The sequence below is a fragment of the Tenebrio molitor genome, chromosome 6 (assembly GCF_963966145.1).
Source record: "Tenebrio molitor chromosome 6, icTenMoli1.1, whole genome shotgun sequence".
NCBI lineage: Eukaryota > Metazoa > Arthropoda > Insecta > Coleoptera > Tenebrionidae > Tenebrio > Tenebrio molitor.
In genome coordinates, this window is record NC_091051.1 from 9,101,479 (window position 1) to 9,128,057 (window position 26,579).

The window sequence follows — 26,579 nt, forward strand, 5'->3', positions numbered from 1 at the left end:
AAACAAGAACTGACAAGTGTCAAGTATACGAAAATTGTAGGTTATGTAGAATGACGTTAGTCAAAAAATGAAAATGTCTAAACGCAGTATAATTTCAAAAAATGTACCTCCAAAAAAGCCGCGTTTGGACGAGCTCAATGATTTTTGGGACGACGATTTCGACGAAGATCTAATTGATGACTGTTTTGAAAGGGCGACTCAAGCTTTTAATGAAGTGAAATCATAATTTTATTTTATTCTTACAAATGTGCAATATAAACTTTTAGGAAAAGAATGGCCAAAATAATGATGTTACGTTATTAACGTCATACAGTATTTTTAAAGAACGAGAAGGGTTAGTTGCATCCACTCAAGTTGCTCAAAACTCTACTAACAACCCTGACAATTTACAAAGTAAAATAAAAGAATTACAGAATAAATGTGCAGAAAAAGAAGGGGAGGTTTCTATTTTAAGAACAAATTTACACAATTTAAGGGCATCATCACAAATAGATCAAGAGAAAAAACAGAAAGAATGGAAAGAAAAATTCAGTACTATTGAAAAGGAAAATAAAGGAGTTAAAAGTGAATTAGAATTTAAGGTGATGAACCAAATTTGTATTAGAGACAACTGAGTATTTTTTTTTTAGAATCTTGAAATTGCAAATCTAAAGCAGCAAATTGCAGAACTCTCAAAATTTGTTAAGGTAGAACAAAATGCAACACAAAAATCTGCAGTTGTAAAGTAAGTATTGGTCATCATCTGAAAGACTTACAATTAATATTTTAATATCTAGTCTGCATTACTGCATTCGAAGATTATATAATATATTCTTTCTGACAACAAAAAATTAGACTTCGTAAGATTCAAAAAAGATGAAAATGTTTTTTTATAACTTTTACTTGTTATATATTAGTGTCTGTCATAATTCCTCAGTGATAAATCAAATATAAGCAAAAAGGGCGTTTTTATGTTAACATAAAAATATTTTGTAATGATTAACTAATTGAATGAATTTTAATTTTAGTAAAACTTTAGGACTATCCTCTCCAGCAGAACATGCAAATGATCTTAGAAATGAGAATTTTAGAATCAATATAAGTTCCAAAAAATGTAATAATCTTCATTTACTTAAGTTGAATTTAAAAATAATTAAAAAATATTTGATTTTAGATTTCCCTCTAAAATATAAAGATTTTTCATTTTTATTTAAAATACCTCTAGAAAGTTACACAAATATTAATAAGCACAAATTATGTAAAAAACCGAATTCTTATTTATTCAAACAAGTTGTAAAAGAAGAAAATCTAACAACTGTCAATAAATCAATAACTGAAGAAAAACATGTTGACTTAGGTTCAGTTTATTCAGAAATATCGCATTTAATTAACTTATCCCAAGACGATTTAGATTCTGAAACATCAATTTTTGCTATAAATAAGGTAAGTTTGTTATTAGTTGATTTTTTTTTGTAGACCAGTCTCAACTTCTTTTTGTATTTAAGGTTTTATGTGCCTCAATGCAATTACTGAATGATTTTCACAGTTACATGAAACAAATTGAAAACAACATTCAGTTACAGGACGTGCAAGAATCAGATGCACTTTATTTACAAAATTCTAAGTGAGCTTTTCTTTAAATTTTTTTTTTTTTTTTTATTACTTTTATACAAGTGTTTATCAACATTCACATTTTAGTTGGAGTAGCCCAACAGAAATAGGGCTTGAGTGTAGCGAAATTCTTAGATTTCTTGCAGAAGTGTTACCATACAGCACATTCCTAAAAAAATATTTACTGCAAGACCAATCAAAAACAAATACAAAATGTTTATTACAAAAGATTGAAACAGAGACAACACCAAAACTTTATTATCTGACATTATTATTGAACATTGTTTCTGTTATTGGGAAAACGGTGAGTATCTTACATTGGCATCAGTCTATGAATTCATAGCCAATCATTTTAAAAAAAAATTACAAGTTTTTCTTCATCTTTTTTACAGAGGCGAGAACAGATATGCTCAAGGTTTCTGTCAGGAGTTATACAACTCTTATGTAGATTATTGAACAATGAAGACTTTTACTCTCTGTGAGTGGGATTATGTGTTTTGTTTGTTTTTATAGCTGTTGATGTTTCAGTGATGGTGATAACGTACCTTTTCAAATTGCGAAAGAACTTTTATTTTTGAGACCCGACTTTAATGTAATCGTGCAAATAACGTATTTTCTAAAGATAATTACGCGAAATCCCAGTTTTATCCATTTTATCTGTTCAAAACCAGTTGACATAATATTGAAAAAAAATGAAAGCAAAGGCGTTATATCGTTTAGTAAAGGTAATATTATGCTTTATTTCATTTTACTAACTTTGTATCTTAGATTTTTGTAGGTTTCACATGTTTGTTATTCTATTAGAAAATGTTTTATTGAAAACCGAAAACGAAATAGTACTTTCAAAGATCAGTTCAAACATTTTAAATTTTGTTTATAATATACTGAAACTAAATAATTCTTGGTTATATCAGCAGGAAGACAAGACGTAAGATTTGGATAGGTTGTTTTTCCAAATTACACTTCTTTAATTCTTGTAGGTGCGAATGTTTGTTTAAACTGTATAAGTTAGCTATCGGAATTATTTATAAAAATCTAAAACCACACAAGGACCTCGACAACAAAGACAGATTAATTTTCAAAAACAGCATAAAAATATTGAACTTGTTGACATTTAATTCTTACGATTTGACACAAAAATACGTCACAGAATTTGCCCAGTTCAAGGAAATTGTTCATACGTTAATTTACATATATGATATGGACCTTGAAAATCGTAAGTTATTTTTTTATTTTTAAAACGTATTGGTGATATTTTTTTAATTTGCAGTAAAAAATTTAGAGAAATTAAGTGTAGCAGAAGACTTTCCTGATGTGCCCAGTGAAAAATTTATTGGCCTTAATTTATAGGTAAAAAAGTTATTAATTTTTTTTATTAGGTTTGTTTATGAAATTATGGATATAATAAAAATAAGTCTTTACGAGTAAGTTTTTATGGTTTGTTTCCTATACCAGACAATCCTTTTTTTTCAAGCAGCCAAAAACGAAAAGTAAACCGTCGTTAAATACTATACTTGGCCCAACCAACAGATATAGTAATAAAAAAAGGGGGATGTGGCCTAGTTGCGTAGAACGATATACGCCGAAGTCTGTTTCACAATGAAGCAGGCTCTTTGCCATTTGTCATTCTTATAAGTCTTGAAAAAAAACTATTTTGTAATACAAATCGAAAAATGCCAAAAAAAACAAACAAAAATAAACACGTGGTCAAACTCCCGAAGCGAGGTTAAAACGAATGAGATGCCGGATGCCGTCAAGTAATTTTTGTGGATGTACATCAGGCTTTCGAAAATCTGGGCACGTTTTTAATAAGCCAATTGGAAGCTGCTATTTAAAATACGCGGGCACTAGGGGGCGGTTTTATTACTATATCTGGGGTGCGTTCAGAAATCGTACCCAGGTGCACCTAGGTCGCCATGCGCCGTTCGTAAATTGCCGGTAATGCAGACATGGTCATCTGTCATGCGTTCAGAATTGTTTGGGTGATTGCCTGACGGTGTTCCCAAGTTACCATGCTCCATGAGTGTGGGAAGAATTGCCGCACATGCGCAATAATAATAATAAACTGTCAATTCACCGTCATTTTGGCGCCTCAATAATAAGCTGGGGCTGGCTAAGTCGCTAAGGACTATGTATTGCCAATTTGCTGATTATATAGGTTGAACGGAGTAAAATAATGTAATATGTATTTGTTTTAAAAAGTTTATTTGATTTATATAATTTTCTTCAGTTTATATTTGTTTTAAAAGGCTTATCCAGTGACCGGCAAAAGTATGGAATAAATTCATTAAAAATGAAACAAAATTTTTTCAAAAAAATCTTTGGACAGGTCAATTTTAGTTTATAAAAATACATATTTTAATACAAAATAAAATTCCAAGCAGTCATTTGTTTCCGAGTTATGACATCATCGATAGTTTTTTTAAATGGAAACCCCCAATTTTTTTTCTTAATTCTGATAGCCCTTTTAATTGTCTAAACGCCAGTATAAAAATTTTGTTACCTTACATAAGGAAATTTTTGAGAAAAAAAAATAAAGTTGGAAAAAATAAATTTTATAACGAACAAAAACAAGTCAAGAACTGTGTTACTAAGTACTTAAAATAATAATACGAAAGTGTTGCTGGAATTGTTTTGCATTGTAATTGGACACAGTGTCTAAATAGTTCTGCACTCTTGCAGGTTTCGTTTTGTATTTTTTTCTCACAATGACAGTTGCTAATGTTGTTATTATTTCTTCATCATCATTACTACTTTCTTCTACGCTTTCAAATGCTAAATTTAAAATAAAGTCTGCAGCTAACGCAATTGACAATGTCCACATTTTATTTTATACGTATGTACAATTGTACATAACCACAAACCATAGACTAGAACAACTCCCACTCCTACCAGTACCACAAAATTGCAACAAACCGTTCACAAATGTGATGTTGCCGCGGCACATCTCGGCAATGACGTCATAATCCTTGGGTGTACCATTACCTTACCAGTACCTATTCCCACAGCACATTTCTGAACGCACCCCTGTTGGTTGGCCCAAGTATAAACGCTAAACGTCTAATTATTTTTGATCTCTTGTAACGAATGTTGTACGTAGTTGTAGTAGTAGTTATTTATTTTACAAATATCCATTGTGTTATAAGCGTGCACCTTTTTATCAATAAATTATTCATTGTTTAAAAATATTTGACGTTTCGCTCACGCAGTCACGCCATCTGATAGCCGTAATTTTCCCTAATGAGTTGTCACAAATGTTACACTTCCCAAAATAATTATTTATTTTTATTTTTGAATTATAATTAACTTGAACCGTTTTATATCATCATCTTTAACATTCATTTGACACCATGATTGCAGTTTTTCCCTTTGTACATCGAACAAACAAGTGAAATAATCAAAGGGATAATCACTAGTCAAAGGTAATTTATTTACATAAATATTTATTATAACCTCACTTTATACAAATAAAAAATAGTTGTAGTGATGATAGTTGGAAGCATTGGAGTGGGTCTCCTCGTCCTCATAATAGTGTGGATTTTGGCACTTATAATTTTTGTAGTTGGGATAAAATTTCAAAATAATGTTGCTTGGGTTTCTCTAAGTTCAGCAACAGTTTTGACAATATTATTGATTGTTATTCCTTTGGATACTCCTAGCAAAGTTGTTGAAGATAGTGATAACTTAGTATGTTTGTTATTAATAATTAATTCTTTACTTATCAGTTACGTATTTTTAGGAAAAGGACTACAGTTTCATACATCGTTTGATCCTCTTATCTTTCTTAATTTTAAGTGCCTTAATAGGTTTTATATTTTTCTTTATTTTACATTGCATAGAGCCTATTCGGCCTAGAAGAATTAAGGAATTTTATACATTGTAAACATGAATTTTATAAAATTAACTTCAAAAAATATTTTTTGTTCTTTCCTACAAAATTCTAGGAACATAAGTATTTCAAGTAGTTTAAGTAAATTAATTACCATTAAAAGTAATGATGAATTCTTGTCTAAAGTTATGAATTCAGAAAATCCTGTTATAGTCAACTTCCATGCAGAATGGTGTGAACCTTGCCACATTTTAACCCCAAAAATGAAAGAACTTGTGGAGAATAATGACAATATTGACTTAGCCATTGTAGATGTAGAGGATCATGCTGAATTAGTCCATACTTTTGAAGTAAAGGCTGTTCCTGCAGTTATAGCTGTAAGGAATGGACTAGTTGTTGATAAATTTATTGGCCTTGTTGATGCTGACATGATAGAAAATTTGATTAATAAATTAAGTACAAAAACACCATAAATAGCATTACACATAGATTCTTTATTATGTCTAGATCGTTTAATATATGTATTATAAAATATTTTAAGAGACCTTTAAATGTTACCCTTTCTTTTACGTTTCTTCATTGAATGTTTTATCCTATTTTCTAAACTCTCTAAAAGAACAATAACAAAAAACAGAAACTTATTATGACCATGAAACTTACCACATAACTGTCTTTTCATAACAGGAACGTAATTTCTAGATTTTACACCTTGTATAAGAAAATTACTTGGACAATATCTGTTTTCATCACTTTTTTTATCTACGTCTTGTATCATACTTTTGATCATGGCAGACCTAAAATTAGTTTAAAAAACATGAATATAATCTATTCAAAAACACTTTAGTTAAACTTCGTCCAGTGAGAGATTGGGAGATTTTAAATTGTTGACTTAATCCAACACTACAAAATGCACTAGAATACATTAATTAGAGCATACTTTCAGGGCAAAAATGTTGCTGCTTGAAGGGTATATTTCAAATTTTACGTGCGCTAAGTACTACTTTCTCTAAGTAGAATTTAGCGATGCTTAGGCTAGGGCCACACTACAGACTTTTCATCGGCCGACAGTTTAGTTGGTTGCTTAATAAGTATGAGGACTTATGTGAGTGCGCACACTAAAGCGATTGTAGTCGGCCGACAGATTGATCGAAAACAGTTTAGTTTACCTGGTGGGCGCAGAAGCTACCCAATAGGACTAAATTATCGGCCGATTATTTAGTCTGTAGTGTGGCCCTAGCCTTATGTCAACTAATCTCTCGCTGGACAAACTATACAGGTTGTTTTCGAAGTTGAGGCGTTCCTTTTAACATGTGATAGTATGCGTTGTTTTAAAGAGGTTTAGCCAAAATCACCTTAGTAAAATGTGTATGGCAATGAAGATACAATAAGTTAATTTTTTTAAAACCGGTCCTGCTCAAATTTGCGCTGATTTGTTAGAAATTAGAATTGACAAAAAAAATCAAATGAGCATGGACGTTAATCAAAAATACTGTCAGAGTTGTCACCTAATTAGTCGGAATGTCTTTATCATTACGAAAATAATGAGCTCACAGATATGTTGCTAATGTATATGGCAATCTTATCACGTTATCAGTATGCAGCTGCGGCGTCCAGAGAGTACGCAGAACGATTTCCAGAAAGACACCATCCTGGGCCACGTCACTACGTCAGTATTAGGGAACGTTTATGTTGGAGCTGTGAGGAGCGATACGAGCGACGATAAAAGCGAAGTACCTACCATGGTTTTCAAATGGCAGTTCGCTTTTATCGCCGCTCTTATCGCTCATCCCAGCTCCAACATAAACGTACCTTTAATTGAGTATAGCGGAGAAATAGACAGGACCGGACTCAAAATTTTAGAAAACAAAAATATACAATCAATTATCTCCGTTAATACAAACATTTTACTTAGACTCGGTCCCACAGACATCGTGAATGCCTTTATACATAACAGTATATCAGAGTGAATGAGTCAACATAAAGTGCACGTGAATTACTTGTAAACAAAACGTCTTTATTTTTGTTAATTTTTTTTTGTTCTGCAAAGTACATATAATTATAAACATTTAATAAATTATGATTTCATATCTATTACATAAAAGTACTTACTTTATTGTAAAAAATGTCCAAAATTTAGATAAATTTTTTGTTACATTATCCACTGTCTCCCTGTCATATATCCAACTTACATTCTCATATGAACAATCATACAGATTAAGAGGGATCTCACTGGCCATGAAATAATCTGGTTTTCTGCATGGAATATATAAAAGACAATTAAAAAATGATTAAAGAGAAAAAACAGAATTATAATAATCTGCGTGATACTTTATTTTTTTTACATTTTAGTCTTAGGTCTCTCAAGCTTCGCCATTGTAGACCTCAGATTTTAATAGTTTTCCTGCATCTTATTATTGACGTAGTTAGAATGCAAATTATACTTTCAATAAAAATATATACATTTACACACCTTGGATTATTTTCTATATCCAATAATTCTAATACAACTTCCGGGTTTTCCCTATTCTGACCAATCAGGATTAAAATTCCGACAATGCATCGAATCTGATGCCACAAAAAGGCATTACCTCTAATTGTCAAGATATAAATTGAGTAATCTGTAAAATATTTAATAAAAAGTGTTACAACTGTGAATTTAAAAAAATTACTGCAGTTTTCTTCTCCACGATAACAACTAATTTCAACACTTGAGATTGTTCTAAAAAATTCTGTGACACCATTGTTAACATCCATCTTACAAAAGTTCCTAAAATCGTGATTTCCAATTAAATATTTGGATGCTGTATTCATTTTTTCAATGTTTAAATTTCCCTTTGGAAAAAAATATTTATATGTTCGATTTTTACAATCAAAACGAGCGCTAAAATCTTTGTCAACAGGGCACCAAGCAATAAACTGAATATCATCAGGCAGCACTCTATTTAAAATTTTGCAGTAATTAAGTTCATTTTCAAGCTCATCAGAATTAGATCTTAAATCTATAGATATGACCTACAATTATTAAACTTTTATTAATGGATCACTTGGATGAGCAAATTACCTGTGAAAATGAACTGACACCTTTATCAGTCCGTCCACAGCGATGATAATTAGCAGTTGCACGACTCTCAATTAAACAAGTTTTTGTGAGAGCGTTAAATATGTGGTGTTCTATGGTGTTGGTAGTATCTTCTTGTGTAACGTACCCTTGATAATCCCATCCTAAGTACACAAATTTTAACAAAACATGTCGAAACTTACATCTGTAAATTATTACAATTTAACACTACACCGCAACAGATACACTTGTAAATATTTACTTTTCAAAATTGAAAGATCTTTTAATTTTGCTTTTGGGTCGTTTCGCGGATTCTGTGCTTTTAGCGATTATATTTTGTAACTGAGTGGTATGAGCTTTTAACGCCTTTATCTGCTCTATTAATTGCTAGAATATTACGTATATCAATGGGTTTTTTTTAACAAAAAAATTCAACTTACCTCTTTTGTGCAGTCACTTAAGTTATCCATTTCTTTATACAAATTTTTATTCAAATTTATACTTTATAACCACACTTTAAACCATGTCACGTTATAATTTACTTAAGGTCTTGTCTCTTGGACTCTTGTACAGATTGTATAAAAAATCCGTTCTTTGAATGTTGTCTCTTTTTACACCGAAATGTGTGCTGCATAATGCAAAACACAAATAGACTCCATGACGATTTTCTTCGACAGAATTCTGCTTTAAAGCTTCACTTGAAGCGTGAGAGGTTTTATTAATATTATACATTTATTCTAATATGCACAGTATCTTTCCCTATATCGAGATAAAATAAATACAGGGTAATTCACGAGTAAAAATGAGCCTAACGAAATTTGTGATGCAGTCAATATTACATTTGCATCGATTATCTGGACTTAAAAAAAGTTATTTTGATTGTATAAAACATAGTCAACACGCCCGACATTACATTTGTCAAATTTAATTAAAATGTAAAAAAATAATGGTCGACATGTATTGTTAGTTGCATCGCAAATTTTCTTGGGCTCATTATTGCTCGTGATTGTGAATCACCTTGTAGAATATCTCAATCAGTGTGGACACACGGGCAATATATTCAAATTTAAATCATAAATTTAATCAAGATTACTAAATGCAAAATATACAAAAATTAAATATTTGTGCAGTGCAAATTTTTGTCTCAAATTGACAAACTTTTGTTAATGTAAAAATAAGAAGATAGGTCATTCCAAGAAAAGAGAGGGAAACAGACATTTAGATGTCTTCAGATGCATTTGTAAAAATACGATTTTGAAGATTTGCAGGTGGAAAAAAAATCAAAAACCAAATTTTAATAACTCCAATTTTCAAAAGCCTATCGAAGTTGGAATTAAACGAGCTAACAAAGAAATGAAGATGTTAATAATAAAACATCAACGGATCTTATATTAAAGAGATTTAATTTTTATCTGAATCGGTTTATTGAAAAACGTACTTTAGCAAGGCGGTCTCAAGTTACAGGCCAGGACACTGGCTGTGTTTCCACATTCCCTGGTAGGCCATTCCATGACCTACGGTGTTACAAAAATTTTGAAACGAATTCGACATTTAAAATAAATTTTGACAAGTCCTTGGTCAAATTCGTCAAACTGAATTAAAAATGTCATTTAAGTGTTGCGTACCAAATTGCAACTGAAATTATGCGTCTTCTTCTTCAAATTACGTAGGTAGCTAAATACTTTTATTTAAGTTTCCATCAAATGAGGAAACGAAGCCAATTTGGAAAGAGATTTTAAAAATCGAAGAGTGAAGAATTCGCAAAAGTAGCCATGCTTGTGCTAAAGATTTTAGCGGGACAGTTTTCAATGGGGACAAAATGAAACGACTTGTGCCAAACGCGGTGCCAATAACTTCTAATTACGAAGAAATTACACTTTGGGAAGAAATAATCAAAATTAGTAATGACGATACAATCACTAGAGAAAATCTTTTGGTTTTAAAAACGAATATTGAAATGAGACTGTGAAGCAAGTTACAAGAAATGGGATGGGATTTAGGCAATGGGGAGAACAAATTGTTATATTTAAGTTGGAAATGCCCACCTCGCGTTACTTAATAACCAAACAGTTTCAATAGTCCGGAACACAGCAGAGCATCTGAAATATTATCAGTAATGAGCACCGTTATTTCTCTGTCCCTAAGGTGGTTTTAAACTATATGTTACAATGCGATTACGCATTTTTGAACTGTCGTAAAATTAGATCATTCATATTTGACAAAAATGTAAATACAATGACAGGTTTAGTGGATTTCGATTTTTTTTTCACTAAATGTTGGTGAAGCAATGTTGTCAGACTGTGGTAGGCCATTCCATAGCACACTGCCTTTGGTCAGTGTCATGGCCTGGTAAATGTAGATCGCCTTGACTTTAGACGAAAAAAAATTATCGTAAAATACTTTAGAGGAAAAAGTTAACAACAATTGCCGATTACATAGTTACTGCCCTTTTAGGTGCATAGCTTGGCGTTCCACTTTTTAGCAGCAAACAAAAACTTGTTTAAAAAACTTATAAAATCGGTGCAAATGTGAATAAAAGGGTTTTCTTTTTCTCTGACGACAAAAATTATGGTATACACACATTATTCAAATAATTACAAAATCCAATCATAGATTTAAACATTTTATTTTAAATATGTATCATATAAAATCAAATAACAATATAATCTGATTTAAATAAACTTGTTCCTTGCTTCATTGATAAGTATAATTTTCTATGAAGTCACTGTTAATATTATTGTATATAATCATTATGTAATATGGCAAATCGAGGCATTTATAAAAACACGAATTAGCATTTAATGTTAATTCAATGGATGATTCTAGTATGTAAACCAAGTCTAGTAACACAATGTATCATCAATAACAGGTTAACGTTCTGTTTTTTGGATTTTAAAAATTTAAGAAATCTCTTGTGTTAACTTCGCAATTTTAACCGGCAATAAGGTAACCATTTCTTTACAAATACCTAGCTCCATTGGAATTAGTTCTTTTACATTGTCATTTAGCTTCCAATAGTCAAAAATTTTCTTGTATGCATCATAACTGGACTCAACGTTCGCTAGTTGCGCTTTTTTATCCAAAGTTATGTATCTACTATTCAACGCACCGATATGAAAATATGCTTGAAGAAAAGCTTTCTCGAAATCACTATTAATTTTTTTCGGAAATTCTGTTTTACCTGCTTCCTTGAAAGATTCTATGAAACAATAAAAATTACTAATACTTTTTTCAATTAAGTGATTAATTTTATTCAAAACATGTGGTGAAGGTCTCTCATTTAACTCTCTCAATTTATCAGATTTAATATTAAGAATATCAGAGTAAGTTTGCGCTAACTCAAACCAAATTTGTCGACAGTATTGAAGGTAGTATTGTGGATTAATTTTCTTGATAATATTTTCGAGTAAATCAATCCGTCTCTTATGCAATTTTGCTTGATTTTCTGGATTATCCTCAAAAAATAATAAATTCAAGTATAACTGCGTCTGATCCTGTATTATCTCTATATGATCAGAAGCTAGAGTTTCTAGGGTATAGTAAGATTGTGCTTTTTGTAACCAAGTTTGTACATTTAAAAAGACAAGTCGCGCGTCTTGAATCGTAAGTATGAACTTGTAAGTAATCTGCGTTTCATAACTACTTAAATTTAGAGATACAAAATCTAAATTTTGTAACTCTTCTAATGTTACTGTAGGTTCTGAATCAAGACTCATGTTACTAAGATCAGATAACATTGAACAATTTGTATCAATATCATCAGTGTGATTTAATAATCTTTCTTTAGACTTGGCTAAGAGAAGCAGACCATATTTTGCCCAACACCTTGCAATGTCAGCTGATCTGTGTTTAAAAACTTCCATCTTAGCATCATAATCTTCATTTCTTTCAGTAATTGCATTCAATGTTTCCTCATATTTGTCTAAAATATATGAACTAGCAGCTAAATGGTGCCGCGCTTGTTTAAAACCATTTTTTTCCATGAAGAACTGAGATAACGTTGCAGCATTTAAAGCCCAATCTATAGGATCATAATCATTACTGTCCAGTTGTCTTTGTAATGTAATGTGACAGTAGACAGAACTTTTTAATGCATCCTTTAATGCCCCATAAATTTGAGCCAAATAATAAAGAGTGAATGTATGAACTTTCTCAAAATTTTTCCAAGCTAAATTAGTGTCTTTCTCTGCATTTTGACAAAACAAACTACTTATATCTACTGGTGGTGCTGACAAGGTTTTAAAATTTACATATAACTTTTCAGCTTTCTCAAGATACACTTTTGATTTTTCTGGATCTCTCTGTGACCACAAGATTCCAAACTGATTATACATGTTCAATGTTACCATTATCATGACAGGAGAATCAATATAGTCCTGAATAACATCTTCACATTTTTGCAAAAAATTTTCTCCATTTGATAATTCTTCAGTGTCAATAGATACCATTCCCAAATGGAAGTAAACAGTACCCAACATTGCTGAAAGTATTTTAACATTAGTTAATAAAACTCTTTCAAAATGACTTCAATTCCACCTATTAATTTTATTCTTTCAGCACTCTCAAGTGATTGATTTCGCAATAAATTTTCTAAACTTGCTTTCATACCAATTAAAATTTGCTTGGCTGCATATTTTGAAGTGTATGGTTCATTGTCTGGGTCAAATTTACTCTCATCTAGAAGCTTAACTACCTTGTTGTATTTTTCATGCAGATCAACAAACACTTCCTTTGTAATCGTCATGATAAAGACAAATTGGTTCCTTATCCCAATGCGCTACAACATGGACACCATATCAAATAATTCAATTAAATAAAATTAAACCAATCAACCTTTTAGTAATCTTGCAAATACACCCACAACTACAAGACTTGGATTTTCGAGAGGCTACTTAATATTTTGATCGCAGAATGACAAATGTATTGAATTACATTGACACATCGTTGACACAGGAAAAGTTAGGTTAGGTTGGATTGGGTTGGATTAGGTGGAAATATTTTGTAACTTTGTATTTTTTTTAAATATAAATAAAGTAGAAAAGCTTAACAATGTTTTTTTGGCTACTTATTTAACTTTTTTATTGTGTAAATATTATACATTTTTACTAATAAAATAAGTTTCAGTAGATGTTTATTGAGAGGCGTAGAGTTTTTTTCCAGTTTTCACACCATTAGGCAGTTTTTACAAAAGATATTTTCTTTTCATTTTACTTAGATTACAAAACTGAAAATTTAGCCTTAGGAAATTTTTATCTGCAATTTTTATTTATATTTTAAAAAGTCCAAAAAAATATAGATAGAATTCATTGAATCATTAACTTCTTTAACGAGGAATTTTAATATGTAGAGATTTAACAATACTGAATAATATTATAATCTAAAAAGTAAAAAAAATAATTATAAATCATAAAAATTTTAAATTAAATTAACGCGCCAAAACCGACCAATACCTAGGCTTCAATTTTGAAGATTACAAGATCCCGGTTGGCTCCCGGTCCCCTTCCATTGATTTTTGGTATATCAGAGTAAATGATCAGAGGCGGCATAGATCTGTCATCTGTGGCATAGATGTTGGAGGTGTGGTTAGTGTACATAAAATTACAGAAATTCCCACAAACACTGATGTGCTCAAAATGTCGAAAATAAATAGTAAATGTCGTGTTCGTTATAGTTCCATTTCTGTATGAGTGAACGTGTTTAGTTTGAAGATGTTTTGATGTTCCGTTTTAGTTAGGTTATGCTTGGATGATCAGTGCAATTATTCCAGACGGAGCTCTAAACGTTTGAGATGAGTAGTTGGGCAGCTAGGATGCACAGGCGAGCTGCCACATTTAGTAACGTGGTCACTTCTTGTGGCCACCCTTCAGGCCCATATCCTCGCAGATTGGAAAAAGTCAAGTTTGGGGTATCTCTTGAAGAAGTCTGTAAAAACGACATTCCGGGACCACTTCTTGTAAGTCTCTGCATAAGGGTGCTTGTCAGAAATGTCACATTTAATTGTTAATTTGTACTGTACAATTTTTTTTTATATGTCCTTTCTGCCACCCAAGTGTCTGTTCACTATATGTTTGTTTGTTGTAAATCTTAAACTATTGATTCAAAAGAAGATTTTTTAATTTATAAAACCACAATCCCAGTGCTTCATGTGCCCTATTGCACATCGTTAACGGTAGTGAAAATACCAGTTTTACCGCCATTTACAAATGTGTATCAGTTAAACAATTAATTCTCATACAGATTTTCTGGATACAATAATTTTTTTCATACATTTCTTGGTCAGATATGCGTATTCAGTGATCTAAGTTATTTTATTTCATCAAATCACTAACAGTTTAATTCTTTTAAAAACCGTTTATATCAGGCATCCTACTATAGATAAATCCTGTGTAGTTGTTAAATTTAAATTACCCAAATCACACCTTTCTTGACGTTATAATGTTTATTATTCTTATCATCTTATTAAAAAATAAATTGAATGTATTTGTTTTGTAAATGATGTTTGTTTAAAAGTTATTTGCACGACTCTAATAAATACAGGCAGATGTACAGTTTTAAGAATTATATTTAAAAAATATTTATGAACACCAATTCATGTGTCACAGTGATTTGTGCTGGGTGATTCAAATCTTTTGTACTTAAACTCCAAATGTTGCGTTATGAATATAAAAAGTTAGAGTTTGTATTGTTGCTGACAAATAACGACGAAGCTGTTTGATGTTTAACTTCTTCATTTAATTAATCACGATTTGGTTAGTTGGTTATTCAAATAATTTTGTTGTTTTATCATTTCATTATTAGTTTGCAACTCCGGCATGTTTTAAGGACGTGAAATAAGAGAGCAAATTATTTACAATTGTTATCATTATTCAGATGTTTGTTTAGAAGTTAATAACATATTTTTACCCACTTATGTGTCTGAATTAAACTTTTCCGGGTTAGACTGTGTTCGTTTTTTTCTGAGAATTTCTACGCTACAATTTTGTTATCGTCAGTATTAATGTAATCTTAACAACTTTGTAGTTGATTATAACTTCCTAAAAAATGATAAACGACGAATTTATTTTTATCATCACGAGATATCAATGTTACAATGTGTAGTCTGTTCCATGTAAAAATTAAATCTTATTTTCCTGTAAACAGTGACAGCAAATATATGATTTGTGATTTTGATTTTCTCTATTTGACTTGTATATTTTATCAAACGATACATAGAGAGGAAAGAAATGATATTACATAACAGAAATAAAATCAACAAAATACACACGTGTTTGCGAATTTATTAATATGTATAAAATGAACGTTTTGAGTTCTTTATGTTTTGTCAAGTTTCATTAAGTAATGCTGAAGTGTTATTCGTATTTTCTCAACGTTGGTGTTATGTACACATTGTTTTCTTTTATTTTTATACAGCAAATACAACAACAAACTTTCGCAATTGCAGAAGAAGAATGTAACTAAATGTGCTTTTTGAAATCTGAGTTAATTAACACTACGCATAATGAATCAGATGGTGGTGCAATTCTGTTTTGTAAACAATAATACAGCAAAGTTTTTTATTATCTAATACCTACAAGGAGAGTCACTCTTATGTTTTTGCGAATCCAACACTTAACCTACAGTAGTTTTTTGATTATTGCATAATAATGAATAAAACGATTCAGAATAAAATATAAGTTAGAATAATTTTCCTTTGCAAATTGTTATAGAATTGAACTATTATTTTTCTGGTTCACACTCACAAATCTACGAACTAAATAAAACTAGGGAAAAAATTACAGAAAATAATTTGATTTGTTGCTATATTGTGAAAATATATTCGTTATTGTTAATACATATACCCAAATATTTCAAGTAGCTGTTAAATTGATTCTTGGCAATGTTGAAATACATAATTATGTACTTAATTATTTTATAATTGACAAATCGTTTTAATTAACAATAATTTTAATTAAACTAATACTTGCAATAAAATTAACGAGAAACTACGGCTGTTCGTTACTCATTTCTTATTTCGTTTTCTTTATTTTTTTTATCTTATCAAGAGCTGAAATTTGTTTTATTGTTTACGTGGGAAATTTTTATTACGGTGATTTTAATTGTTACTTCTCATATAGAGACTAATCGGTTTTTTGGCCTTTGCATATACTAACAGAAAGATAAGAATCGTGTACAACATTAGAATTTATTCTACAGTTTTGCAAATATGTAATTGGCCCTAGCTACATATCAACTCTTCTCTGAGATTAAACCTTTAAATGTGCACCACATGCAATTACAAAAACATATTACATTCAGATGTGATGTAATATTGTCCCTACAATTTATGTTTAGTGAATTTTATTCAACGGCTGCTATTGTCTCGTCATTATGAAGATGTTGATACGGTTTTGTTGATTCTAAAATGAGTTGTCGTAAATGGCCGAAGGTAGAGAAGAATTAAAATCACTTAATTATAAATTGACTATCACATATTATGTTAAGCATTAATAGTGTCGAACTTTCGAGCATTTAATGTCCAATCCATTTGTCAACATTTGAAAATTTGAAATTGTTGTAAATAACCCTTATAATGACGTAGCCATAATATAAATTTAATTCTTATTTAAACAAGTGTACATTTTTCTTTGTTTGATACTTTTTAAATTACTGTGTAACTCATTTGTTTACACTTCTTTGACTCACTTGGTGGTTGTATTGAATGTGACCATGAACTAGAAGTTTTTATTGCAAAACTTGCACTATTTAAATGTTTATGAATATTAGTTATCTGATCAATAATTCTCACATAAACAAGTAATTGGTATGCATTGTTTTATCATATCTCATTTACGTGTAAAACCATACTGTTACTGAGTATTTTGGAATTCTTAGTCAACAACTTAGTCAGTCAAATGTTCTTTTATTTTTTTTTCTTTTGCAATTCAAAGTGCCTTGAACAAATTGTTTGCTTTAATAAGTACCTATTTAGTTTTATCAGTACATTATTTTTTTTAGAACAGTTTTTGTCTTGTTTATGTAAAAAAACAGTCTCTTGTATTTACAAACATGAAACTTATCTAACATTTGGCTAATTTTAGAAAAAATGCCAACAGTAGTTTTGTTTAATTAGCTCATGGAATAATAGATTTCGAATTCTAAACACATTTTGCGAACAAAGCCGCAATTCGGTTTTTAACCGTTACGTTATGATTCACTGCTGCATAAAAAGTAGCATACATTTTTTAAATTATTTCTTTTACAAATAGCTCCATAAATAAACTCTTTCCTCTAATTGACATCCGTGTTTTTTTTTTGTGTGTGTAGTATATTGTATCAGAATTTTTTGTCAATTCGCGACAAATGGAAATTTTGATTTTGTTTAATTGTTTGCAGGTATTGATTTTAAAATTAAATAAGGAAGCCCCATACCGCAAAGATGTGTTTAGGGCTCCAGGACATCAGGGTGCAATGAAGAAACTTATACACTTTCTACAGACTGGTAGATTAGTTAATATGGACAATTTTAGTGTGTACACTATTGCAAGTGTTTTAAAAAAATTTCTTCGCAAAATACCAGGTGGAATTTTCGGAAAAGATGTCGAACAAAAATTCTTTCAAGTTCTGGATATGCCAGACGATCGTGAACAACGAATGGAAATTGAAAAGTGAGTTGGTATTCTGTGAATAAACCTCGTGTTGCCTGATACGAAAGAATTGCTTAACGTTTAGCAACGGAACACATTCAGTTGACGTCAGTCTATTGTTTTATGAAATTCATTAATTCTACGTAGTTACAAAGATAGCGACTTTATCAATTATTATTTTTAGTGGAACGTATGGTAGCTTAAAATAGACGAAAACTGCATCAAAACGATAATTTTTAGATCCAAATTATTTCAAGTCGCTTTTGGATCACATTTTTAAAAATAGAATGAGATAGTAGAACATTGTAATGATGCCCTTCCACCCTTTTATTAATCAATAGAATTTAAAGGCGGCCTTACACCAAGGCAACATGTTGCCAATTGTTGCCTTGGTGTAAGGCCGCCTTAAGAGAACTTCGACAAAATTTAAATTTCTCCTTTTTTTCAGCATTATAACCTCTCTACCAATTTACACGCAAAGACTGCTAGTTTTGCTCTTTGGAACATTTAGAGTAATAGCGTGCAATAGTGAAAAGGCCGGTACTGGCATGACCAGTGAAGCTCTTGGTGTTAGTGTAGCTCCAAGTTTTTTTCATTCCTGTGTGAGTGATGGTAAAGCAGCCAGAATGGAAGATGTGATGAAATTTAAGGTATTTACTCATTTTCTCTTTTAAAAATACATTTTTTTTAAATTTGTTCAAATGATTTCAAAGACACCTTAAAAGATTATATATTTGTAATTATTAGTAGTAAAACATATTGACACAAATTTTTAATAACATTTTTGGTGCTTCTGCTGTACAATGCTTTCTTTTTGCAACAAGGCCGAAGTCAACGTAAGTTATATCGTTTTTTTTTATGTGTGAGTAGTGTGTTAGTACCGTTTGAAGTTTACTTAGCCTTTTTCTTATTTATTGTAACGCCGTACAAGGAATTTGTTAATCGTTAGATGCTACCTTCAAGAGATAACTAATTTTGTTTGATCTCAAAGTCTCTGATTAGAGTAGTTGCAAAAACTAATAGAAAAGCAATGCAGACTATGTTGACGAAGATATTTTCAGTAGACTAAAAATAAAACTCTTAATTAGTTATTCGTTTTTTTTAAACGTGATTTTCTAAAAGACTTACACACTGTATAGTAATTTTACTTATCTTAAGTGGAACGACAAGGCACTGACTTACACTAAGTAGAATTCTATTCAAAATGTCACAATCTATAATCTCTGATATAATAATTATTATGTATTATTTTTTCGGTGATATCCTCACACGTAGACTTAATTAATTTATCACTTACCTAAATCATAATACACCTCACAAGTACCATTAAATGTTTGATATGTTACAAATTCTTATCAATGACACATGGACAAATTTCATTTAATGACCTTGATATTGTTCAAAGTAAAACTAATGTTACAACGTTTATCGTGCAATTGTTCGGCTTTAATATTTATTTAATTGTTGATTAAAAATAATTAGCTCAACGAAAATATGAATCAAAGGAATATTACGTTTGCCGTCCATTTAGTAATTGTTTGGAGACTTATGTTTATGTAATTGTCAATTAAAAATAATTAACTCGTAGAAATTTTTAGAACTTTGGCATAAATTGCTTACAATGAACTTCTATTTTAAATTTATGTTTACAATAAATTTTTGAAGATATCGCAGAAAAAACACTGTTTTATGATTGAGAAGTACAGTCACAAATTAATTTATTATTTACAAATAGAAACCATAAATAAAGGAAGTGTTAACGGATCGATGCAGTTATCAGAAAAATACGTCATTTTCAAAGGAGAAAGACTAAATTTAGCAAAACTCAATTAATTCTACAAGATAAACACGTAAAAGCTTTACTGTTTTTATTAGAAACACTGCACACGAGATTTTTGACGGCCTTGTAAAAATACTGATTTGGAGTAAGCATTATAACGTACGTTTTTTGTGTACTAATATAGAAATTATCTCTGAGTTAATCCGAGTAATACAGGGTGACATACGGTACTTTTTGGTTATTTTCTAAAAATACAAACGTCTACTTAACGGTTTCAGGGTTGTCTGGTGGTGCGTGTACCACCTTATTTTTTTAAATGAATTAACAGTAACCAATTGAAGCTGAATTGTTGACATGTCAAATTAGTTTAAAAGTCGACATTCAATTTAAAAAATACTACAAAATAATTTTTTACTTCATAATTTCAATGCAATTTTCTAGTTTTCTGAATGTTAAACCTTGTAACACGCACGACAACCACCTGAGAATTTGAATTTTTTAATGGTGTAAAACTTAATTGTTAATAGTTTAATTAACAAGTTTCTTAAAAATAGATGTTGTGACAAATGACGCTTAGTTTATTCCTAATTCATTTTATGTATTTTATTATAATCATATGTAAATATGTGTAATAAAGCAAGAGCAGATTTGATTCAGACCAGAAGCTCAGTCCATTTATATGTAAAGATTATTTAAATATAATCATTTTTTGCAAATAGAAACATGGAGCGAATTTATATTTATCAAAACTTTAAGTAATCTTTCACTTTGTAGATATTTCAGTTTTGCTTTTTGTTGTTCACAAATTCATATAGATAGGTGTCTGTCAAGGGGATGACGTAGTAGAAACGATTTACTGTGTTGTGTGATTTTGTGGGTAGAAACAATATGACAGCTTTCATTTGATCATAGTAGTGTATTAGTAGAGCAGTAGTATTTTGAAAAATATTTCTAACGAGTTGCATGAAATTGTGTTTTAAATGTTGCAAACGTACCACTATAATTTATTTTTTGGTTTTGTTTTCCTAAATTCTAGGTAGCTTCGCGTGTTGTAAAACTTCTTATAGAACAATTTTCCACGTCGTATCTCTTCGGCAAAGACAATTACGAATTTTATTCTCGAGTGACCGGCCGTGTTTTAAGGGTACAAGGGGAATGGATTTGTTCATTTCAATATCCACCACCAGCCGCAAAGGGCTCCGTTCAGCAACAGATCTACAATAACGAATGTGGAACTTTGGAGCGATATCTTCTTGGTAAGTACCTTATAAATATTAAACATACTTTGCATGGTTTTGGAATACGTATCTTACACTGTTTGGCTTTACAACAGTAATCATACCTAATCTTTCCATTAAAAAATATTTTACTCAGAACAACGATAAATTACATAAACAGTTTCAAATGCCCATACCTGGAAAGTGTTCCAACTTCCTTCATTCGCTTTTTGTAATCATTATTATTTCGTATTTTTAATTTATTTTTTCAAATATCTTTGTTATTATTTTATTTATCACCAATTATGAAGATTCACATTCAGAACGATAACCTAATATATTGCAATCATATTTTTAGATACATAGAATGATTTGCTTGCACGTTTTCGCACATTTCGTTCATTATGGTGGATGCGCCGGACAACAATAAAATTCTATCGTTGAGAAAATTTCATATTGTCATCGTAAAGTACAACCTAATCACACATGTAATGTAATGTAATCTGATTAAGTTAGTGTAGGAAAATAATTTTAAAAAAGTTTGCGTTGCTAGAAGTTTTAACAGAAAGTTGGAACACTGGTCATTGTAAGTAACATGAAAATCAAGTGCAAAATTCTGTGATCTTTCACTTTTTCTCTTACTAACATGGTTTGCCCTGCATAACTTACTAAAAACGACACAGGCAACGTTAAATACAGTACAAAATGGGTTGGTTTCTGTTTATTTCTTTGCGTGCACGAAATGTAATCTTTAGGTTTTTCTTGGGATTTCCAGAGCACTGTTGACTTAGTATCATTTCACGTATATGATTAGATATTATAAAATCTATTTCCATAAATATTCAGTTACTTTCCTCTGTGAGTCACAATATTGTTCTAAATATTCTTTTTTATTTTGTTTCCTGGATGTTAAAATCATGATGTGTTTTTATTTGACTCGTTCACCGATTTCCTGTAATCGAGTCCCTCCTTCCGTAATGTAAATAATGAAAATGAAAAGATGAAAGAGACATTTTCATGTTTTTCTGTTTTTTTTTCCGTAAACCGGTCTCACTTGCGTAAATGTCGACAATTTATGTTTTCATTTAGTGTCGTTTGTCATGTTCATTTTCCCAGCATAGAGCTAATGGTTTAACTTGAATGAGGATTTTTTTTTTAGTCTAGAATAGGTACACGGGGTTATTTCTAATTTCGTCCATGTTAAGGAAAATCACTTTGAACGGTGATTGTTCTTATAAATTCCATCTGTTTACCGTTAGTGATTCTTGAAATTTCTTAAAGGTCATTTGTCTTTGGGAACAGAAACTTGGCTTCATTGTGAAAGTGACCGCTGGCACGCAAATTATGGTTTAGAAGGTAATACTGACGTTGTTTGTGCAAATAACACAGTCTAGTTTTCCTTTTTTTAAGTAAATGTAGCGTTTACAGTATTGTGTAATTTTTGAGTATTTTGTATGTTTGTAAGTAACGCTGTGATATTTTCATATACTTAAACATAAATAAATTTCTATTTCTTTCTAAGTTCTGTTTTATTTTGTGTCGTTTCCCTTTTTTATTTGTTGTTTTTTTTCACAATTTTATTAATTTCAGGTATGTAACTTAGTAAACACTATGCTCTAGCCGTTGAATTTAAGTGTTCATCTGTTTTTGTCATACAATTTTTGACGTTTCCAGCGATGGCACAAGTCGAAGAATGTCAGTCAACTCCAGCGTTATTGGAGTCAAGTATGCAGCCGCAAGTGAGTTCCACTTCTTTAGGAATGATAGCGGAACATAGTCTTTTAGAGTCTTGTACTCGCCTATCTATATCTTTAGAACAAAATGGCTTGTTTCAGGTACACAACCATTTGCCGCATTTATTTATGTTTAGCTTATTTTGTTTCGCAGGGAAATAATACATCACATTCATCGAGTGCTAGTCATTCTTCAAGAAATAGTCAAAATTATTCAGGACCAAAGATGACACTGGAAGAACTCAGAGCTGTAAATCGTTATGCAGAAAGTACGCGGAGTCTTAGTTATCTTCCTCAGGTTAGGGTTTTTTAAAATTTTATGGTGTTCCAATAGATACACGTGTATAAATAATTATGTAGGTGCATGAAAGACAAACAGAACGTATGAAAACTCGTTCTCAATGGTTTCTGGCTCCATCTGTCGAGTGTTCTAGTTGTGGTGGTTCCTTGGATTTACCACTGAATGAAGCAGACGTGTCGGCTTTAACGAACGCACTTCTGCGACGTTCGTCCTCAGGGACTATAGGTATAATCTGCAACTTCTCCAAACGTTGTGTCATTATAAAACGGCTTGCAGTTGGTATTGCTGGGCTTTCGCTCAGTGCAGAATCTGTTCAAAAAAGACCAAGTATTAGAAGATCGAATTCCCGTGATAAACGCCACTATCTTCACAGATCAGCTAGTCGAAGAAATAAAGAGAACGGTTCCAGGTCCAATAGGTATAAAAGTTGGTCCTCGTAAACAATTTTTTTTTCTGTATCTATGAATTTAGTTTTAAGGGTCGAAGCGATCGGAAAAGTTCGAATTCCCGTTCGGGCAGTTTTAAGATAAAGTATGAAAACATATCAAGATCGTGCAGTTTCAAGACCAAGACTGAGTTATGCACTTGCCCAGCAGGTGATGTTAAAGATGATAGTAAAGCTGGCATTCCTACTGCCAAAAAAAGTGAAACAATCTGTGTCACTTTGACGTATAAACCGCGTATTTAGATTGATTTTTCGTGCAGACTCATTTAAATGAATGGAAAAAAATCAATAAAATCCTACGCTTATTAAAATTTAAAGTAAATGTATTTTACGACGGATACAAGTTACAGTGCGTGTTGGACTGATTGACCAATTCCGGTTCACATTTCAGTTGAGATTTTTGTGGCCACTACCTACTGCTTTCTATGTCCGTTAATGTTTTCGATTTTCTATTGTTTTTAATTGTGAAGGTGGTTTGCGTCATTATCTACCACATTGAATCACCAAAATTCTCCTTTGTTAACAAATGATTGGATGAAATTGAACGGCTTAATTTACTGACCGCAGAACTACTACCACACGTTCTCGTTTATTTTATTTAGCTCACCTTTTAATTTTGTTTTAATAAATTTTATAAATATTTTATGCAATACATCGTGTCAAACGGCCTAAGAATTTTCTTATCTATTAGTAGTACTTAACTGAAAAATTGCCAATTGCGAAAGATAAGACTGTTACGTTTGAGACTAATTTTTAATGATTTATTAACACAAATATTTTAGTTTATATAATCTGAAAGCAAAAAACTCAGACAAGATAAAAATGAATCATAATTATTTTTTTGGTATGACCCTGATGTTGACATCATTCATTGTTTTGATAAGGTTTCATAACGTATTAATCTTTTTCATTAGCTAATTTTCGGAATAGAACGTAACGCATTTTATTGAAAAAAAACCTAATCTCGGATTTTTGTTGTCTATTTGTTGACTAAAATGCAGTTTTTTTATTTTATCTTTCTCTTCCACGTAAAATTCAATGCGTTGTTTCTTTTTTTGACACGATATTATTTTACTTAAATATCATTAACCACATCTGTTTTCATTATTATTAAAATTATATAGTTCGTCATTTTGGTGTTAATTCATATTTCATTTTAATGATTTAATGTGGTAGATCTAAAAAACTTAAAATAGCGCCGATTTTTATCTCACAACTTAGAAACATAAAATAATTTATTTTATTATACGCAACAGTTATTAAATGTTTAATTTGAACAATACGCGTGCATATTTATACCATAATTAGTTATTACTTTGAAGCAGTCATATTTGTATTACGTAGTCCAATGAGATTTTACGTTTCTAAGGTGAGATGTTTTTTTTACAAGATTTTAAATTTTGCACGATTGCAGTGAGCCAAATACGGTTCACAAAAACTTAATTGGCATTCGACATTTATTTACAGTGTAATAAGATATCTTTAAGCCTTAATGACTGAATTATGACGCTTACTGTTACAAATTTACATCACCGTGTTGTAGCTAAATAAACCCAAAATTATTAAAAGTACAAAGAAATGTTAATGTTAGGTATTTTTATGTATTATTAATTTGTGTGTATGTGTTACGTTTGTATGGATCATGTTAAGCTGGACATAAACTTACTACTACAAAACGGAGTATTCGGTAAAAGTACGTGTAAAGGACTGTCTTTTACGAAGGCTCTGCCACAGATCCGCATTATAGATTATAAGATTATTGACTTTTTTCTTTTTCCGAATCTCCGTGTGAATTAATGCACGTCCAGTTTTACGATCGACCAAATTGTTGTGTAAGATTTGCATTCCAACACTTTATATGCATTTAAATGATTTTTAAATTCAAGTATTTCAAGTATCTTTATGACTTATTGTAAAAAGAGACTTTATATACGATGTGAGTTGTTTTTGAGTTAGTTTTCTAAATTTATTTAATTTTAATAATGTCTAAACAATAACTTATTTGAGTATATAAAATTGACAGTATATTGTTTAAGGCTTTGAATATTTTATACGCTTTCACAACTGACATGGATAGCTATTGAATTTATTGAATGTTGATATGGTAGAACAGAGAAATAATATAGTCATTTGTTGTTTATAAACGTGTTAACAATACCCAATTATAATAAACACCAAACAGAGTTGGTAAACTCTCTAAAATAATAAATTTCCACAAGAGTTTAAAATGTCCCTTTAAAGTACAACATTATTTTAAATTAATATTTTTATATACACTATTGATTTTATACACATTTTGATATAGCTTTATCAGAGAAAATATAATGCGAGGTGAACTAAAAATTACGGTACCTGCACATTTTCTCTGTTAAGGATTTTGAAACCAAAGATTATAAATGTCGTATTGTAAATTAACTGACAGCCATGTCTACATTTATATCTTAAATTCAAGTACCAATTGCCAAAAGAATACCAAATTTTATACACGCATAATTATATAATGATCTCTTTTATCTTTTTGTGTTCAGGAAGTTGCACGCAGCACTTCATTCATGTTTTATGTATTTCCTTTTATATTAAATAAATAGGATGTATAATGAATGTGTATATTTACATAGAATTCCAGATCGGATATAACGAAACCTTTGTACTCTTGGCCAACATGCATGGTATTAGGACTATTAGGTGTATATTTTGACTAAAGAATTCAGAAATAATGCAAGAGTTTCTGTACTTATTGTGTAACCCATAATTCTTGCCACATGTTATGTGGGACATCGCTTAGCTGATATCGTATCAGTGTACATAATCAATTTACAAAAAAAATTAAAAAAAATAACCGCAAAAGAGAAAACTGTCGGCAAAATATTGACTGTTTTTGCTGAATAAATTTAAAAAGTTTAGTATTGTAAAAAGTAAAAATAATTCAATAGAAAATTGTACATTGATTTTTTTTAACCAACGATATTCTGAAAAAAAAGAAACCACATTGGTAAACTTTAG

The 26,579-nt window shown here is 30.6% G+C and overlaps 5 protein-coding genes across 14 annotated transcripts; 3 read left to right on the top strand and 2 right to left on the bottom strand.

Annotated features, from left to right (window-relative positions):
• Positions 1 to 67: 67 nt before the first annotated feature.
• LOC138133721 (putative leucine-rich repeat-containing protein DDB_G0290503) lies at positions 68 to 3,014 on the top strand. Its single transcript, XM_069051661.1, has 12 exons — positions 68 to 214; positions 267 to 581; positions 630 to 724; positions 1,008 to 1,093; positions 1,154 to 1,422; positions 1,485 to 1,603; positions 1,678 to 1,894; positions 1,983 to 2,068; positions 2,119 to 2,315; positions 2,359 to 2,518; positions 2,571 to 2,806; positions 2,861 to 3,014. Exons 1-12 carry the CDS (start codon positions 68 to 70, stop codon positions 2,938 to 2,940), a joined length of 2,007 nt encoding a protein of 668 aa, XP_068907762.1. The 3' UTR covers positions 2,941 to 3,014.
• Positions 3,015 to 4,726: 1,712 nt separating this feature from the next.
• LOC138133730 (thioredoxin, mitochondrial) lies at positions 4,727 to 5,953 on the top strand. The gene is made up of 3 exons (XM_069051679.1): positions 4,727 to 5,012; positions 5,069 to 5,277; positions 5,330 to 5,953. Exon 3 carries the CDS (start codon positions 5,476 to 5,478, stop codon positions 5,890 to 5,892), a length of 417 nt encoding a protein of 138 aa, XP_068907780.1. The 5' UTR covers positions 4,727 to 5,012; positions 5,069 to 5,277; positions 5,330 to 5,475; the 3' UTR covers positions 5,893 to 5,953.
• On the bottom strand, positions 5,894 to 10,938 carry LOC138133727 (tRNA pseudouridine(38/39) synthase). 4 transcript variants are annotated; one of them, XM_069051676.1, is made up of 8 exons: positions 8,918 to 10,938; positions 8,740 to 8,864; positions 8,481 to 8,682; positions 8,089 to 8,431; positions 7,890 to 8,037; positions 7,529 to 7,672; positions 6,080 to 6,213; positions 5,894 to 6,028 (listed from the first exon to the last, which is right to left on the bottom strand). In XM_069051676.1, exons 1-8 carry the CDS (start codon positions 8,945 to 8,947, stop codon positions 5,967 to 5,969), a joined length of 1,188 nt encoding a protein of 395 aa, XP_068907777.1. In that variant the 5' UTR covers positions 8,948 to 10,938; the 3' UTR covers positions 5,894 to 5,966. The 4 variants fall into 4 exon arrangements, with proteins under 4 accessions (XP_068907777.1, XP_068907774.1, XP_068907775.1 ...); XM_069051673.1 differs by having other exon boundaries at positions 5,894 to 6,213; XM_069051674.1 differs by having other exon boundaries at positions 7,890 to 8,431.
• Positions 10,939 to 11,087: 149 nt separating this feature from the next.
• Positions 11,088 to 13,471, bottom strand: LOC138133723 (KIF-binding protein). The gene is made up of 3 exons (XM_069051662.1): positions 13,311 to 13,471; positions 13,014 to 13,254; positions 11,088 to 12,957 (listed from the first exon to the last, which is right to left on the bottom strand). Exons 2-3 carry the CDS (start codon positions 13,219 to 13,221, stop codon positions 11,378 to 11,380), a joined length of 1,788 nt encoding a protein of 595 aa, XP_068907763.1. The 5' UTR covers positions 13,222 to 13,254; positions 13,311 to 13,471; the 3' UTR covers positions 11,088 to 11,377.
• Positions 13,472 to 13,983: 512 nt separating this feature from the next.
• Positions 13,984 to 26,177, top strand: RhoGAP71E (Rho GTPase activating protein at 71E). 7 transcript variants are annotated; one of them, XM_069051668.1, is made up of 11 exons: positions 13,984 to 14,059; positions 14,245 to 14,430; positions 17,850 to 18,121; positions 18,549 to 18,750; positions 20,917 to 21,136; positions 22,379 to 22,453; positions 22,772 to 22,932; positions 22,985 to 23,128; positions 23,191 to 23,356; positions 23,408 to 23,549; positions 23,603 to 26,177. In XM_069051668.1, exons 2-11 carry the CDS (start codon positions 14,266 to 14,268, stop codon positions 23,817 to 23,819), a joined length of 1,764 nt encoding a protein of 587 aa, XP_068907769.1. In that variant the 5' UTR covers positions 13,984 to 14,059; positions 14,245 to 14,265; the 3' UTR covers positions 23,820 to 26,177. The 7 variants fall into 7 exon arrangements, with proteins under 7 accessions (XP_068907769.1, XP_068907768.1, XP_068907764.1 ...); XM_069051667.1 differs by having other exon boundaries at positions 13,989 to 14,126; XM_069051664.1 differs by having other exon boundaries at positions 13,992 to 14,158; positions 14,208 to 14,430.
• Positions 26,178 to 26,579: the final 402 nt, after the last annotated feature.

Bases quoted from the DNA above. Each gene is read 5' to 3' on its own strand.
- LOC138133721 (XM_069051661.1), top strand. From the start codon at position 68: ATGAAAATGTCTAAACGCAGTATAATTTCAAAAAATGTACCTCCAAAA. The intron at 1,604-1,677 runs GTGAGCTTTTCT...TTCACATTTTAG, and splicing joins CTTTATTTACAAAATTCTAA to TTGGAGTAGCCCAACAGAAA. The intron at 2,519-2,570 runs GTAAGATTTGGA...TAATTCTTGTAG, and splicing joins TATCAGCAGGAAGACAAGAC to GTGCGAATGTTTGTTTAAAC.
- LOC138133730 (XM_069051679.1), top strand. From the start codon at position 5,476: ATGAATTTTATAAAATTAACTTCAAAAAATATTTTTTGTTCTTTCCTA.
- LOC138133727 (XM_069051672.1), bottom strand. From the start codon at position 8,947: ATGGATAACTTAAGTGACTGCACAAAAGAG. The intron at 8,865-8,917 runs GTAAGTTGAATT...GTAATATTCTAG, and splicing joins TAAGTGACTGCACAAAAGAG to CAATTAATAGAGCAGATAAA. The intron at 8,683-8,739 runs GTAAATATTTAC...AATAATTTACAG, and splicing joins AGATCTTTCAATTTTGAAAA to ATGTAAGTTTCGACATGTTT.
- LOC138133723 (XM_069051662.1), bottom strand. From the start codon at position 13,221: ATGACGATTACAAAGGAAGTGTTTGTTGATCTGCATGAAAAATACAAC. The intron at 12,958-13,013 runs GTGGAATTGAAG...AAATACTTTCAG, and splicing joins TGAAAGAATAAAATTAATAG to CAATGTTGGGTACTGTTTAC.
- RhoGAP71E (XM_069051668.1), top strand. From the start codon at position 14,266: ATGAGTAGTTGGGCAGCTAGGATGCACAGGCGAGCTGCCACATTTAGT. The intron at 21,137-22,378 runs GTAAGTACCTTA...AATTTCTTAAAG, and splicing joins TTTGGAGCGATATCTTCTTG to GTCATTTGTCTTTGGGAACA. The intron at 22,933-22,984 runs GTACACAACCAT...TTTGTTTCGCAG, and splicing joins AACAAAATGGCTTGTTTCAG to GGAAATAATACATCACATTC.